The sequence below is a fragment of the Pseudophryne corroboree genome, chromosome 5 (assembly GCF_028390025.1).
Source record: "Pseudophryne corroboree isolate aPseCor3 chromosome 5, aPseCor3.hap2, whole genome shotgun sequence".
In the NCBI taxonomy this organism is placed as follows: Eukaryota; Metazoa; Chordata; class Amphibia; order Anura; family Myobatrachidae; genus Pseudophryne; species Pseudophryne corroboree.
Genome location: NC_086448.1, coordinates 401,138,122 through 401,155,417, shown reverse-complemented (window position 1 = coordinate 401,155,417; position 17,296 = coordinate 401,138,122). Strand labels below are relative to the sequence as shown.

Genomic DNA, 17,296 nt, shown 5'->3' with positions numbered 1-17,296 from the left:
ATGCGCACTATTATCCCACCTAGGTAGCTCACAAAAGCTTTTCAGCTTTCAAAGTAGATCACCAACTCCAAAAGTCTGGCCATCCCTGGTATAGGCCCTTTAAAAGACAAGTTGGGAGTCTTAGTCAAAAATTATAATAACATAGTGAACAAATGAAATGATTTTTTTCTGCTGCGGGGTACACTGGGCTCCACAAGGATTAACATCGGGGTGTAGAGTAGGATCTTGATCCGAGGCACCAACAGGCTGAAAGCTTTTGACTGTTCCCAAGATGCACAGCGCCGCCTTCTCTATAACAACGCCTCCGTGCACAGGAGCTCAGTTTGTAAGTTGGTGCCATGCAGTAAGCAGGCACTTAACAGGAGGGCTGCCTCAGGCAGTCTATTGATATCTTAAATGACAGAAACACAGGCACAGTCTTTCTGACTTGTCTGTGTGCGGCTCCCTCACCCCCAGCAGCGCTGTATACTCCCGCGCCCTGGTTGCCGGGTCACTGCAGCGGAGGCGCCGGTTTCTTCCACAATGTGAGTCGCACACACGCCACCGTTCTCCCGGATCGTGGGGCCGCAGATAAGGGGGATCCAGCGCGCCCATAGGAGGCGGGCCGAGCGCGCGCTGGCGTGGAGACTGATTACTGGGCAGCCGCTCCACTAGCCACCAGGGTCATATCATGGGCACAGGTCAGGGGGTATTTTATTATACATCCTCCGTTTTACACTGCCCGCAGCACCTGGTGGGGTTGCCAGCAGGGGGAGCAGGTCGGACCTGTGGCCCCTCCCCCCAGCCCCAGGGCGCCATTTCTACAAATGCTCCCGCCCTGAAGCTGCTCTCTTCTCCCTCATTCTCGGCCAGCAGCCATCATAGATAGAGCCTTGCTGTTCCTGGAACTGCTGGGGCAAATCCTCCTTTGTAGAACCGCCTGATTGCCAGTGCTGTGCTTCCTACAGGACACTTAAGTATTCTGTCACTGGGACAGTTAGTTAAGAAAGAGTGCATACATTCAGGGTTGTGTGGTACAAACACTGTGTGATATACATCCAGTAGTTACTGTGCATTGTTATATCTATTGTTATCACATATAGCCATACTGAGTATTACTTTGTATTGCTAGTCCACTGCAGTTTATGGTACATAATTTCTGCATGGTATGCTTGTGACTATATATGTGTGTGTGCGCATGTAGCTGCTGCGTGGTTGCCAGTGGCGTAACTAGAAATTTTTCTCCCCCAAGCCAAAAAATTCTTCGGCGCCCCCCCCCCCCCCCCCCCCTGCCCCTTCATGCTCCATAATCGGGAGCAAGAAAGGGGCGTGGTTTCGTTGGAATGGGCGTGGTTTCTCATAAAGGGGCGTGGCATTGCAGGAAAAGACTACCTTATACCCCAGTTTTGCAACCTGCACGCCCAGACGTTAGCCACCACAGGAAAGAAAAATAATCCTGATTCATGCCCCTTACATTATTTGTCATTTTTCCTCCTTATAGTAATGCCCAGTATACATTATGCCACATACTGCAATGGCCCTTAGACATTATGCCGCACACAATAATGCACATGACACAATATGCACACACTGTAATGCCCCCGACACATTATGCCACACACCGTAATGCCTGCGACACATTATGACAGGAATCGCAATGCCCGTTATACATTATGCTACACACTGCAATGCCCCTGATACATTATAGCACATACAATGTCTGTGACACATTATGACACACACCGCAATGTCCGTGATACATTATGCCACACACTGCAATGCCCGATACATTATAGCACATACAATGCCTGTGACACATTATGCCACACACTGCAATGACCTTGAGACATTATACCACAATGCCCGTGATATAGTATACCATACACCGTAATGCCTGTGACACATACCGCAATGCCCTGCCCATTATACCCTATGCCACACACTGCAATGCCCGTTATGTATTATGCCACACTGCAATGACCCTGAGACATTATACCACATACCACAATGCCCGTGATATAGTATACCACACACCGTAATGCCTGACACATTATGACACACACCGCAATGTCCGTGATACATTATGCCACACACTGCAATGACCCTGAGACATTATACCACATATCACAATGCCCGCGATATAGTATACCATACACCGTAATGCCTGTGACACATTATGACACACACCGCAATGTCCGTGATACATTATGCCACACACCGTAATGCTCATTACACATTAAGTCCTACAGTAAGGCTTCTAATTACTTTTCAATTACCTGCTCGTTGTCAGGGGGTTTCATGCACTGGGTGTCATGCTCGTTGCCAGGGGTTTCATGCTCTTGGTTCCGTGCACGGTGCCAGGGGTTTTCATGCTCAGGGTGTCATGCTCGTTGCCAGGGGTTTCATGCACTGGGTGTCATGCTCGTTGCCAGGTGTTTCATGCACTGGGTGTCATGCTCGTTGCCAGGTGTTTCATGCACTGGGTGTCATGCTCGTTGCTAGGAGGTAGTCCTTGTTGCTAGGGCTGTGCTCCCAGTGCCACATATGTCCCCAGTGCCAGATATTCCCCCACGGTGCCAGGTACTCACATGCCCCAGTGCCAAATATAGCCCCCCCCCATGTGCCAGGTACACATATACCCCCCCAGTGCCACATATGCCCCCAGTGCCAGATATTCCCCCCCAGTGCCACATATGCCCCCAGTGTCAGATATGCCCCCAGTGCCATATATTCCCCCAAGTGCCAAATATGCCCCCAGTGCCATATATGCCCCCAGTGCCAGATATTCCCCCCCAGTGCCATATATGCCCCCAGTGCCAGATATTCCCCCCATGCCATATATGCCCCCAGTGCCAGATATTCCCCCCCAGTGCCATATATGCCCCCCCAGTGCCATATATGCCCCCAGTGCCAGATCAGATATTCCCCCCCAGTGCCATATATGCCCCAGTGCCAGATACCCCCCCAGTGCCAGATATTTCCCCCAGTGCCATATATGCCCCAGTGCCAGATATTACCCCCCCCCAGTGCCATATATTTCTTCCCCCACCTCCCACCGCCGCTTGTTGGTTGGAGGGACACGGAGGGGTTTCATGCACTGGGCGTCATGCTTGTTGCCAGGTGTTTCATCTCCTCTCCTGTGTCCCTCCTGCTGCATCATCTCCGGCGGCCGCGGGTCTAATAGGGGGAAGTGCCGGTTCGTGAGCCAATTAGAGCTCACGGACGGCACTTCCCCCTATTAGACCCGCGGCCGCCGGAGATGATGCAGGAGGGACACAGGGAGGCGCGCTGTGCCCTCCGTGTCCCTCCAAGTTCAAGCGGCGGAGGGAAGGAGACCGCAGACTGACATGCGGACGCTCGTCTGCATGTCAGTCTGCTGTAAATCAGTGGCGCCCCCACAGCCCCTCGCCCCCAAGCCACCGCGAGGGCTGCGGTGGCAGTAGTTACGCCACTGGTGGTTGCCTTATTACAGGGTATTTCACTCAGCGTGCTACTCCCATATTGCTATACCTGAGGGGGTTAAGTGTATCAGGTTTTCTTCTATATGATATAGGATTGTATCACAAGATATACCTGTTGTGTATTTTTCTTGTGATTTATAGTCATCCTATATATCTCTTGAACTCCCGGTTTGTGCTGATCATAGTCACACTTCACCGGATGTCCTTTGCTAGGTATATTGCTGCTGTACTTTGTACCGGGTTACCCGTTATTGTGCACATAGTTTTGTCTGCTACACGTAGCAACGATGCTGGGGCTTCTCCCACACTGCGTGGTAGTGAAGCCGTGGACGTAACGGAGGATAATATAGCAGCTGAGAGTTCCGGTTCAGGGGGTTCCTTACCCCCCCAGTGGGTCGGTAGCACCAGGGGCATCACAGGACCCACATTGGGCTACATTTTCCACGTTGTTAAACACGCTTGTAACTAAATTAACGCCCCCTGTGGGACCACCTGTGCCACTGCAGCAGTTTATGGTCCCTGCTGTTAACCCGCCATGGGCGGATCAACTTTCCACTCAGTAACAGCATTTGAACCAGTCTATGGGGGTAATTCCAAGTTGATCGCAGCAGGAAATTTGTTAGCAGTTGGGCAAAACCATGTGCACTGCAGGGGAGGCAGATGTAACATGTGCAGAGAGAGTTAGATTTGGGTGTGGTGTGTTCAATCTGCAATCTAATTTGCAGTGTAAAAATAAAGCAGCCAGTATTTACCCTGCACAGAAATAAAATAACCCACCCAAATCTAGCGCTCTCTGCACATGTTATATCTGCCTCCCCTGCAGTGCACATGGTTTTGCCCAACTGCTAACAAAATTCCTGCTGCGATCAACTTGGAATTACCCCCTATGTCTAAATCTAAGTGTCGCTCTCGCCCGCCTAAGACTAAATCATCTTTCAGATGGGCCATTACCTCCTCCCAATCCACTGTTATTCCAGACACATCCTCTGACGAGGATGGTGCATATACTGATCCCACAGACACTGAAACAGATGTTTCTGATGGGGAAGGAAAGTCATTAGTGGATGTCCCGGATTTGATTGAAGCAATCAGGCTCATTCTTCAGGTGTCTGATGATCCTGAGCCTGAGACTGTCTCCAAGAAACCGGATAGGTTTAAACGTAAGAAGAACACCTGGTTGACATAAGTCAGGAATCCTGGGAAAATCCGGGGACAAAAGTCACACCGAATAAGACTGTTGGCTCGCTATCTTCTCTCTGCGGAGGTATGTAAAAATTGGGAAACCCCTCCACCTGTAGATTCTCATGTGGCGCGTATGGTTGTGTCCTCTGCTCTGCCAGTAACTACCGTCACCTATCTGAAGAAACCGTCAGATAGACGTGTGGAGGGCTGCTTAAAAGCTATTTATACCTTAATGGGGGCTGTGCATAGGCCAACAATTGCAGTGACTTGGGCTGCTGAAGCTGTTGAGGAGTGGGCTCAGGAGCTTGAGGCGGAACTGCATTCCAACCCATCTGAGCATGCTCGACAATGTCTCTTGTATATTGCCACACCTTCTCTGTACCTTAAGGAGGCTGCATCCAATGCCGGGGTGCTCGCGGCCATGGCTGTTACTATGCCCGTCTTGGCCAGACGTATCCTTTGGTTGAGATCCTGGTTGGTGGATATGGATTCCAAGAAAACCCTGGAGGTGCTTCCTTTCAAGGGAGACATTCTCTTTGTAGAAGACCTTAATAAGATTGTGGCTGATCTGGCTACTGCTAAAACAGCTTGCCTACCTAGTATGGCTCCTTCCGCACAGAAGGCTAAAAGTACTTTCCCTCAGCCCTTTCATCCTCCAGGAAAAGCAAAAGGTCAGGCGTACCCAAAGCAAGCTTGTGCTTCCAGACCTGCCAAGCCCAGACCGAAGCATGCCTGGGCCGCCCGTCAGCCAGCTTCCAAAACTGACAAGCCTGCTGAATGACGGGGTGGGTCTCCCTCTGGGGGATCCTAGGGTGGGGAGCCGACTTCTAGGTTTTTCCCAGGAATGGTTGATGACCACTTCAGATACCTGGGTGAGGGAAGTCGTCGCTCGAGGTTACGCCATACCCTTCAAGAATCGTCCCCTTCATCAATGTTGCCTGACAAATGTGCCTCTGGGATCGGCAAAAGCAAACACTCTGCACTCAGTGGTACATTCCCTCCTGACCACAGGAGTGGTAGTACAGGTGCCTCTGGCTCAGAGAGGCAAGGGGTACTATTCACCGCTGTTCCTAGTCCCGAACCCGAACGGGTCCTCGCGGACCATTCTCAATCTGAAGTCCTTGAACAAGCATGTGCGGGTCTCCAAGTTTCGTATGGAAACGCTGCACTCTATTGTTCTGGTCTTGGACCCTGGGGACTATATGGTCTCCCTGGACATACAGGTTGCCTACCTACATATTCCTATTGCGGTGTCTCATCAGCAGTACCTGAGGTTTGCGGTGGGCAACCTTCATTAACAATTGTGGTCGTTACCCTTTGGTTTGACAATGGCTTCCCGAGTTTTCACCAAAGTTATGGCGGTCATGACGGCTGCACTCCGTCGTCAAGGGGTTAGGATCCTACCATACTTGGACGATTTGTTGATCCTGGCAAATTCCCCAGAACTTCTCCTTTGTCATCTCGATCTGACGGTCCAGTGCATGAAAGCCCACGGGTGGCTGATCAACTGGAAGAAATCCTCCCTGGTTCCAGCTCGGAGCATGGTACATCTGGGAGCATTGTTGGACACTCAACTAACGGTTGTTCCTGTCTCAGGAGAAAGTCCTGAAGCTTCAGGACAGGATTCGATGCTTCCTATCTCGTCCACAAGTGTCGATACATTCGGCAATGCAAGTACTAGGTCTCATGGTGTCTGCTTTCGACATGGTGGAGTATGCTCAATTCCATTCTCGCCCTCTGCAGAAGTTCATTCTGGCCAAGTGGGACGGCCTGCCTCACCGGATCAGATCTCATATGATCTCATAGTCTCCGGAGGTCCACCTGTCACTGAGCTGGTGGCTTCAGGACCAACAATTGAGCAGGGGCTGTCCCTTCTGGATATCCAATTGGGTCCTTCTGACAATGGGTGCCAGTCTGAGAGGTTGGAGCGCGGTGTTGGAACACCACTCTCTGCAGGGTTGGTGGACCAAGGAAGAGTCTCTGCTCCCGATCAATATTATGGAACTGCGGGCAGTGTTCTATGCGTTGACAATGGGCCGGCATCTAATACAGAACAGACCTGTTCAAGTACAGTCGGACAATGCCACCACGGTGGCGTACATAAATCATCAAGGCGGCACTCGAAGCCGCATGGCAATGAAGGAAGTATCACGGATTCTTCAGTGGGCGGAGCGCCATCTGCCAGCCACATCCGCAGTGTTCATTCTGGGCGTCCTGAACTGGGAAGTGGACTATCTCAGTCAGGACGTACACGCAGGAGAGTGGAGCCTCCATCCGGAGGTGTTTCAACTTCTCGTGGACACGTGGGGCCTTCCAGATGTGGATCTGATGGCGTCTCGACACAATCACAAGGTTCTGGTCTTCGGAGCAAGGACAAGGGATCCTCAAGCTGCGTTCGTGGATGCTCTGGTGATTCCATGGAACTTTCAGCTACCGTATGTGTTCCCTCCGGTGTCACTCCAGACCAGAGTAATACGGAAGTTCAAGCAAGAGGGAGGAAACCTGCTTCTGGTTGCTCCAGCGTGGCCCAGACGGCACTGGTTCTCCAATCTACTGGGTCTCTCGTGGGATCGTCCCCTTCTACTTCCACAACGACCAGACCTCCTCGTTCAGGGCCCTTGTGTTTACCAGGATTTGGCCCATCTGGCTTTGACGGCATGGCTCTTGAAGCTTCCATCCTGAGGGCCAAGGGTTTTCCTGAATCGGTCGGTCAAACTATGTTGAAGGCCTGTATGCCGGCTTCTGCTCGGATCTACCATAGAGTCTTGAATGCTTACTTTACTTGGTGTGCGTCTCACAATCATGACATTTTCAAGTTTAGTATGGCCAAACTATTGGCCTTTCTACAACAGGGCCTTGACTTAGGCCTGCGTCTGGCCTCCCTCAAGGTTCACATCTCTGCCTTGTCAGTTTTGGTTTCAGAGAAAAATTGCTACCCTACCTGATGTACATACATTCACTCAGGGTGTGTTGCGGATTCAGCCTCCTTATGTGCCACCTGTGGCCCCTTGGGACTTGTCAGTGGTTTTGGAGGCCTTGCAAGAGCTCCCGTTTGAGTCTCTTGCCTCTGCTGACCTTAAGTGGCTTTCCCTTAAGGTCCTGTTCTTGCTGGCAATGGCTTCAGCTAGAAGGGTCTCGGACTTGGGTGCCTTATCCTGTAAGTCTCCCTATTTAATTTTTCACCGTGACCGGGCATTCCATGAATGCGGCCACGTTATTTACCCAAGGTGGTGTCTTCCTTCCACCTTAACCAGGAGATTGTGGTTCCGGCCTTTAATTCTACTGAGTTGTCTTCCAAAGAGCAGTCTTTGGATGTGGTACGGGCTCTCCGTATCTATGTGAAGAGAACTTCCTCTATTAAGAAATCTGATTCTCTTTTTGTATTGTTTGGTTTTCACAAACGTGGCTGGCCTGCTTCCAAGTAGACTTTGGCCAGTTGGATTAAAATGGTGATTGCACATGCTTATGTACAGGCTGGTCGTCCGGTTCCTGCTACCATTAAAGCCCATTCTACGCGGTCGGTTGGACCTTCTTGGGCGGCCCACCGTGGTGCGACCCTTGAACAATTGTGCAAGGCGGCAATGTGGTCTTCAGGAAACACATTTATAAGGTTCTATGCCTTTGATACCGCCGCTTCCCAGGATGCTTCCTTTGGACGCCAGGTTCTTGTGCCCGCTACAGTGCATTCCCTCCTATAAGGAACTGCTTTAGGACATCCCCGATGTTAATCCTTGTGGAGCCCAGTGTACCCCGCAGCAGAAAACGAGATTTATGGTAAAAACTTACCATTGTTAAATCTCTTTCTGCAAGGTACACTGGGCTCCACAAGGCGCCCACCCTGACACACTTAGCTTCTTTTGGTTGGTATTGGCATAGCCGCTGACACCTGTGGTGAGTGTGTGGTGTTATTGGCTACGAGTGATTGTCGTCTCTGGTACCTGCTACTGCATTGGGCTGGTAAACAAAACTGAGCTCCTGTGCACAGAGACGGGGTTATAGAGGAGGCGGCGCTGTGCATCTTGGGAATAGTCAAAAGCTTTGAGCCTGTTGGTGCCTCGGATCAAGATCCTACTCTACACCCCGATATTAATCCTTGTGGAGCAAAGTGTACCTCGCAGAAAGAGATTTAACAACGGTAAGTTCTTACCATGAATCTAATTTTTCAACGGTATTTTCAAGAGAGGACCAAATTCAGGGACTAACACACAATCTCAATAATGATAATGTCCCACTGATAAGTGCTTATTTAAGTGAGGAGGTTGTCTGTGACCAATTAAAAAATGTAAAGATTAATAAGTCACCTGGTCCCGATGGAATTCACCCAAGGGTTCTAATGGAGCTTCACTCTGAACTTGCAAGACCGCTATTTTTGATCTTTAAAGATTCAGTTATATCAGGTATGGTTCCTAAAGACTGGTGTATAGCGGAAGTAGTGCCAATATTAAAAAAGGGAAGTAGAGCTGAACCGGGTAATTATAGACCAGTTAGTCTTACATCTATAGTAGGGAAAGTATTGGAAGGTATTCTAAAGGATAGTATTTAGAAGTTCCTTGAAGTCAATAAGGTCATTAAAAGGAATCAACATGGATTTGTGAAGGACAGATCATGTCAAAATAACTTACTTGGCTTTTATGAAACAGTTAGTGCGAACCTTGATCAGGGTAAGGAGGTGGATGTAATCTTTTTAGACTTTGCCAAAGCTTTCGACACAGTCCCACACATGCGACTTATCTATAAGCTACAAGAAATAGGGCTAGGAAGCACAATATGCACTTGGGTCAGAAATTGGTTAGATAATAGGGAGCAGCACGTTGTGGTTAATGGATCATTTTCAAATTGGACTGAAGTGCTATGTGGTGAGCCACAAGACTTGTTTTTGTAAGATCAGCACAGAGTACACATGGACACTCGCTTAGGCTAGAGGAGAGGTGATTCCGCACAATGCCGTGTAAAGGTTTTTTCACAGTAAGGACTTTACGTGTTTGGAATTCTCTGCCTGAGGGAGTTGTAATGGTGGACTCAGTCAACACATTTAAGAATGGGTTAGATAAATTCCTGATGGATAAGGATATCCAGGGTTATGGTGCGTAGTCACGCACTATAGTTACTGTGAAAAGAGGAATAAAATGCAACGGCTGACATCAGCATCAGACAAAATTTAGACCAAAATAATCCTGCATAGAAGCAGGGCACAGACTATACAGTGACAGACATGCTGCATAGAGAAGAGGCAGAGACAGGCAGGAGCTACAGAGAAAGGAGCAGTTACTGTGGAGTGGAGACAGAGGAGGCAGGCTGAATACTCACAGACAGTCAGTGTCCATGCTGTGAGTTCTCCATGTTCCAGTTGTAGAGTAGCATGTGACAGTCACCTCCAATCAGGGGCTCTTCTAATCAGCATGTGCCAAGCTCCTCCAATCACAGCTCGGCACATGCTCTTCTGCTCCTACTACTGAGATCAAGGTGGAGAGGCTCGGGTTCAGCCCCGCAGTGAGTTCCAGGGACTTCCCCCGCCGCTGCTGCTCTCTCACACAGTCATGTAAGCACCCCCCTTCCTCTCCATCCCTGTGCTGCCAGCGCTGCTGCCTTTCATGTGACAGGCGCAGTGGCAGCAGACACTTGCAGCAACAACAACAGAGTAGCAGAGCAGCCAGCACAGCGCCTCCCTGCTTTGCAGGCTCTGCTGAGCGGTTAGCGCCAGGCCTGCATAGGAGACTACAAATAGGTTGAACTTGATGGACAAATTGTCTTTTTTCAACCTTAGATACTATGTTACTATGTTAATGTTGATTTATTCTTACTGTTTTGCTTCACATTATGTTTTCAGTTACAGGAATGACTATTGATTTGTTTGATAAAATGTCATGTTCTTTAAATTTGTGACCGAAGACAGTCTTAAGCGAGGAGGAGTGTTAGTATATGGTGCGCTCTATGCCTGTCTCATTCTACACAGCAATCTGTGGGCGCATCCCCTAGTGTTAATCCCCTAGTGTCAACAGTCACTCATAGGCGGAGCTATGTGATGTAATCCTAGCTCCTCCATGTTAGAGTGAATGAGCGAGAGACACTGAGTCCTGGTGTGTGCAAGCATGCAGAGCTGAGACCGGGAGCGGATCTCAGCTACAGAGACTCACAGCGTTCCATTGCATGTATCACGTTGAGCCAGGCGCCGCATATTCTCTACAGCGGGAGTCAGACTGCACGGCTGTGCAGTCCTCCATCCCTCACCACCGGAGACAACTCCTGATAAGTACCGCTACCACTGCTGTTACCTTGTATGATATAAAGCAGAGCTGGCCAAACCGGTCCTCGAGATCTACCAACAGTTCACATTTTCCAGACCACCTAGCTGGTGCACAGGTGTAATCACTACTAATGAAGATGTGCTGCATTCATTCCTAACTGACAATTCTACAGATCTCCAGGAGGTCTGGAAAACATGAACTGTTGGTAGATCTCGAGGACCGGTTTGGCCAGACCTGATATAATGGTTCCTAATTGCATAAATCATGAGTACATCTGAGTCACCTGTGTTCACTGAATAAACCTGCATTACTGTTTAAGTCATTAAGTGAGTGGACTGACATCACTGCACCAGGGAATCCAATACACTCTGCCAACTGTTGGCACGTATGCTCCACTAGTGTATCTATAATGGGTGCAGAATGCATGGTGCATACAGGCCCCTATGTTCAGGGGATCCCACACAACACACCCTAAACCCAAACATTATCTAAACTGTCCAGAGTCTGGGGTTCGCAGCAGAAATAACTGGGAAAATGAGGCAGCCAGACAGTGCCAAAGTCTACTCACAACTGTGGCATGAGAGAGGAGGAGGTGGCCCACATTGAGCCTGCACACATGCCCCTCCTCACTTAAACTGCCCCCATATGACTCTTGATGCATTTAGTTTATTTTTAAGTCAGAAAATCTGCACTTACTGTACATTAATATACCAGTTCTTAAACAATTAGAATGATAAGAAAATCAGCATCGACACAGACATTTACAAAATGTAAATTTTTTTTTTTATGTGTATCTTTTCCTCTCTATTTCTTTAGGCAATCCTCATAGCAGCAATTTAAGCAGCAGATTAACACATGACACAATTGAACATGTTCGATACAGGTAAGATGATAACAAGATTATAATGTTATTTGGAAATGAAAATTAACAGATTTGTATTATTAGCACAACATACTGGAAATTAGACCTAAGGAAACACTTGAAAATCACTGTTCTGTATGTACTCTGTGGAATGCAATAATAGTTTAATACTGTTTGATCGTAATGATAGATATACATATTTAAGGCTACATCCTAAATCATTGGTGCCAGGGGGTATCATACAATGTTTACATTTTATTATATATGGGAAGCATGTAAAAAAAAAAACACAAATTTTGTAATAGCAAATAAATATAGTTTATATCCATACTGGATATTTTTCCACTGAATTGTCATTCAGACAAATTGGATAAATCACGGATTTAACTGTAACCAGTTTGTATGAACGATAGTTTTTGTCCGTTTTCCAGGGTTTGGGAGCAAATTAATGATTGTCATTTGCTCTCATCCATTACCAGATTTTCATTTCAACCAGCCAGATCTGGAAGATGATTTGCCAGATAATTGTATTGCAATATCCACAGAGGTCTTATACAGTATATAACCTTGACTGACAACAGCCATCTACTAATAAGGAAAAATGTTGTAACTAGTGATCTCATTAGAGTTATAATATGATTTAAATTAATATACCTTATTACAGTTTTTTTTTACCACTTAGAGGACGATTTATCAGCATTCGCATCCTCAGATGCAGATGTGCTGTGATAATATCGTCCAAACTCGCTATGCGATAATTGAGTACATCAGATGTATCAATTATAGCATGTGAATGCCCTCCGCAGCATTATTGTGGTATTTTTCGACAAAATTGTGTAATGGGCATTATGGTATGTGGCATAATGTGTAAAGGGCATTACAGTGTGTGTCATATTGTGTAAGGGGCATTAATATAAGGAGATAAAATGGCAAATAATGTAAAGGACATGAATCTGGATTTTTTTCCCCTGTGGAGGCCAATATCTGGGCGTGCAGGTTGCAAAACTGGGGTATAAGGTAGTCTTTTCCTGCAAAGCCATGCTCCTTGTAGCAAGGCCAAGCCCCTTTCAGCGAAGCCACACCCTTTTGATGTGCGCAAATTCTTTATACTTGCCAATAAATAATTCTTTATTCATATAAAGGTGCCCTGCCCACTATAGCTCCTCCCACATTAAAGCGGCAGCTCACTTTACAGCACTGGGGGTCACAAACAGCAGCACGATCCGGCACCCGGCAGCCTCCTGGAAACATCGTCACTGGCTCCTGGGACTGATAAGTATAATTACCTGGGGGGTGGGGGCTCAGCACATCATGGGGGTAGCTGTGATTGGCAGGGCCCCGGCGGTGGTGGTAGCAATGGACAATGGCAGATGTGCATCATGACACCAGGGTATTTTTTTAGAAAATTACCCCGATAATGCTGCGGTGGGCATTAGCGTTCCGTAAGTTCCATTTGGAGACGGAACCAGTTCTGCCTCCTCCGGCTCACCTAACCCACGATGTCAGCCGGCAGCGCAGGGAGTTGCAGGGCGCCCGCTGAGACTTTATTTCCAGCAGGCGCCCGACTACCTCTTTACAGCGCCAGCCGAAGCTCACTCCTGAGCTCCGGCTTCCGGCTTTTGCAGTGTGCGGCGTGCGCTATGGGTGAGACGTCATGACATCTCTCCCATAGTTCCGAGGAGGAGCGGGCGGAAAGGAAGAAGGATGTCAGCGGTCTGACGCAGGAGCAGGGCTTAAGGTGAGTATATTGTGTTTGGGTTTTTTGTGTGTAAGTGGCACTACTAAAGGGGGCATAGCTACAAGGGGCATAACTAAAGGGGGCATAGCTACAAGGGGCATAAATAAAGGGGGCATACCTACAAGGGGCACAACTAAAGGGGACATACCTACAAGGGGCACTACTAAAGGGGGCATAGCTACAAGGGGCATAACTAAAGGGGGTATACCTACAAAGGGTATAACTAAAGGGGCCATAACTACTGGGGGCATAACTAAAGGGGCCATAACTACTGCGGGCATATCTACATGGGGGCAAAACTAAAGGGGGCATATCTACAGGGGGCATATATACAGGGAGCAAAACTAAAGAGGCCATAACTACTGGGGGCATATCTACAGGGGGAAAAATGAAAGGGGGCATATCTACAAGGGGTAAAACTAAAGGAGGCATATCGAAAGAAGACATGACTACTGGGGGCATATTTACAGTGGCAAAACTAAAGTTGGCATATCTACTGGGGGCATATCTACAGGGGCCAAAACTAAAGGGGCATAATGTACACGGGCCATATCTACAGGGGGCAAAACTAAAGGTGGCATGTCTGCTGGGGGCAAACTAAAGAGGTCATAGCTACAAGGGGCATATATATGTGTGTGTATATATACAGTGTATAATATATATATATATATATATATATACATCCACCAGATCCGGCACTCCTATTGTCCCAGTGTAGAAACTTGCCAGGTGCCCTCCGTGACGGCCGTGTTGCAACGGCCCACAATATCCACACACCACTCGGCGGCACTCCGGACAAATAAATGAAGACTACAAAGTCATCTTGGATTAAATCGACGTTTCAGTGCTCGGCGGCACTTTTATCAAGATTATCAGACAGCATAAGAAACCATTGTGTATACACCATATATATAGCATCAGTGAAACCACACATTGCACGTCAGGTCCCACCCCACTACCAATCAATGTGGTGTCGGGCGTGGCGTGCAGGCAGCTGAATCAAGTTCACAATTACAAGAAATGCACATTATAAACATCACAGTGATCAAAAATGTATAAATCACAGAACTCACACATACATGTGAAAAAACATCTAGATAAAAAAGGTGAAAAAATGACCATATTAAAAACCAACAACAAGCACTAGACTTTTTAGAACAAGTATTTCCTCATGTAGCTATATACAAAAGTAGCTACATATCCAACAGAACGGAATGCCTGTGCTAATAAACACTCCATAGTCTAAGACAATTCCTTACCTGGAGATAGCTTATAAAGTAACATGCTGTGTGTCCATCTATACTAATGTATTAAAGATGCAACAATCTTATTATCACAAGAAACAGTGTAACCCTAGTGATTCATTTAACCCTCGAGGGGAAAGTGTACCAAGCCTTTCAATCCACTGTGTCTCCCGCTGTAAGAGCAGTTTTTTTCTATCACCTCCTCTGCTAAGGACAGGAATATGATCGATCATTCTATATTTAATTGCTGTTAAGCTATGTTTAGCAGTAGCATAGTGGCGAGCTAAAGGCTGATCACTAGTGCCTTTAAGAATTGCGGCTTTAATCGCCGATCTATGAAGTGCCATTCTCTCTTTAAATTGGCGCTCCGTTTTCCCCACATATTGTAAAGAGCAAGGGCAAGTGATCACATAAATCACATATTGGCTTGAACAGGTAAGGTGGTGTCTAATGAAAAACTTTTTTCCAGAATAGGGATGATTGAATACAGCACCTGTTTGTAAAAAGCCACACGTCGTGCAGTTCGGGCAACGAAAACAGCCATGTTTAGGGATCCCCAAAAGGTTGTGCCCCGTACTGTATCACCTCCCATACCTGTAATATCCGTCCGAACCAGAAAGTTTTTAAGATTCTTGCCCCTGCGATAACAAGGCATTAATGAAGAATCAGACAGATTTAAATCCCTGTCAGTCTGGACAAGAGGCCAAAGTTTCTTGGCAGTTTTAGTCACAAAAGGACTTAAATGAGTATATGTGTTGGGCCACGCAAAGGGTTTAGTGGCCTTAGTTGCCTTCTTATTGCCCACTAGTAGCTTATCAATAGGTACTGCTAAAGCTTTACGTTTCATTAACTCAAGGTTCTTGGGACAATAACCTCTCTCCAAGAATTTTTTATACATTAGATCAACCTGCATCAGAGCTTCAGTTCTATTGCTGGAAATACGTAACACCCTTAAAAATTGACTATAAGGCAAAGAATCTTTTAACGCCTTAGGGTGTGCACTAGAAGCCAACAGAAGATTATTTCTGTCAGTAGATTTAGTAAATAATGACGTATCCAAAACGTCACCCTTTCTTGTGATGGTTACATCAAGATAATTGACTGTATCTCTGCTAATCTGGTAAGTAAATTTAACAGGGCTGTTAGACTGGTTATGTTCTTCCATTAAAGCCACAAATTCACATTCCAAACCCTGCCACAAAATGAGCACGTCATCTATATAGCGAAAATATGCAAATATTTTACTAGCAACTGTGGGGTTGGTGAAAAATACATCCTGCTCAATCATAAACATAAAAGAATTTGCTAGCGACGGAGCCACTGAGGACCCCATCGCCACACCGGATGTCTGCAGGTAATATTTCCCATCAAAATAGAAATAATTTTTGGATAAAATCATTTCTAACAAAGACATAAATAACTCTATATCTGGACCCACATATTTCACATTATTAGCCAGCAGCAACCTCACAGCCAACAGCCCCTGTGTATGGGGAATACATGTGTATAAATTACATACATCAACAGAAATAAGCAACAAATCAGTAGGTAATGAGGGTAACTTTCTCAACGACATAAGCAATGACGTGGTATCTTTCAGAAAAGTAGGTTTAGATTGAATTAGTGGCTGCAGAAAACCATCTAAATAAACTGATACCGGCTGGAAGATCGATCCCCGTGCAGATATAATAGGTCGCCCCGGTGGTCTAGTGGGGTGCTTATGCACCTTAGGCAACGTGTATAGAATCGGTTTAATGGGACAGGTAGTCACTAAACAATTCCTAACATGGTCAGAAATTAAATTCTCTTTTACAGCATTGTCCAAGACAGAATCCAGTTCTTTCTTGAATATAGCCGTCGGGTCCTGCGTCAACAATTTGTAAGTGTCAGTGTCCGACAGTTGTCGGTAGATCTCAGCCCGATATGACGAAAGGTCCTGTATGACAATAGAACCACCTTTGTCCGACTGACGAATGATGATGTCATCATAGGAGGAAAGTGTTTTTAGAGCCAATTTTTCATTTTTATGTAAATTCCAATAATTAGGTTTAAACGCTCCTGGATTACTCATTACCTCATGGTTAAGTAACCTGGTAAATGTCTTTAAAGATGGATTATTACTGATGGGGTCAAATTTAGAGCGTGTTCTGAATGTCATAAGGTGGGGTGGTACCATACTTGCTTCAAAAGAACAAGTCATTTTACCAAAGTGTTCTTTAAGTTTAATATTTCTGTTAAGTTTAAACAGATCAACCTTCCATTGCAAATTGTCAAAAGGAGTAGTGGGGACGAAGGATAAACCTTTCTGCAGAACGTTCATTTCATCTTCAGAAAATGAACGTGACGATAAATTAAAAATTAAGTCCTGCGTTTGACTGGTGGCTTTTTGTTGTTTGTTCTTCCCCTGCCGCGTGTTTTGCCTGCCGCGGCGGGTGTATCCCCATTTGGGTTTTGGAGTTGAGCTCTCGTCTGCATCCCTAAAGGGAGACGTCTGGAAAAAGCCCCTTCATTATAGGAATCACTATCGCTCCCAGTCGTGGCTAAATCTGACTGGAATTTATTACCCCTTTTGGTGAAGCGTTTTC

The 17,296-nt window shown here is 46.7% G+C and overlaps 1 protein-coding gene across 2 annotated transcripts in view; it reads left to right on the top strand.

The window, feature by feature from the left end:
* MOCOS (molybdenum cofactor sulfurase) overlaps positions 1 to 17,296 on the top strand; it is a 1,370,999-nt gene that overhangs the window by 263,429 nt on the left and 1,090,274 nt on the right. For both annotated transcript variants that reach the window (XM_063922731.1, XM_063922730.1), the window contains exon 3: positions 11,684 to 11,750. In XM_063922731.1, coding sequence (XP_063778801.1) covers positions 11,684 to 11,750 — 67 coding nt within the window. The remainder of the gene's footprint in view (positions 1 to 11,683; positions 11,751 to 17,296) is intronic.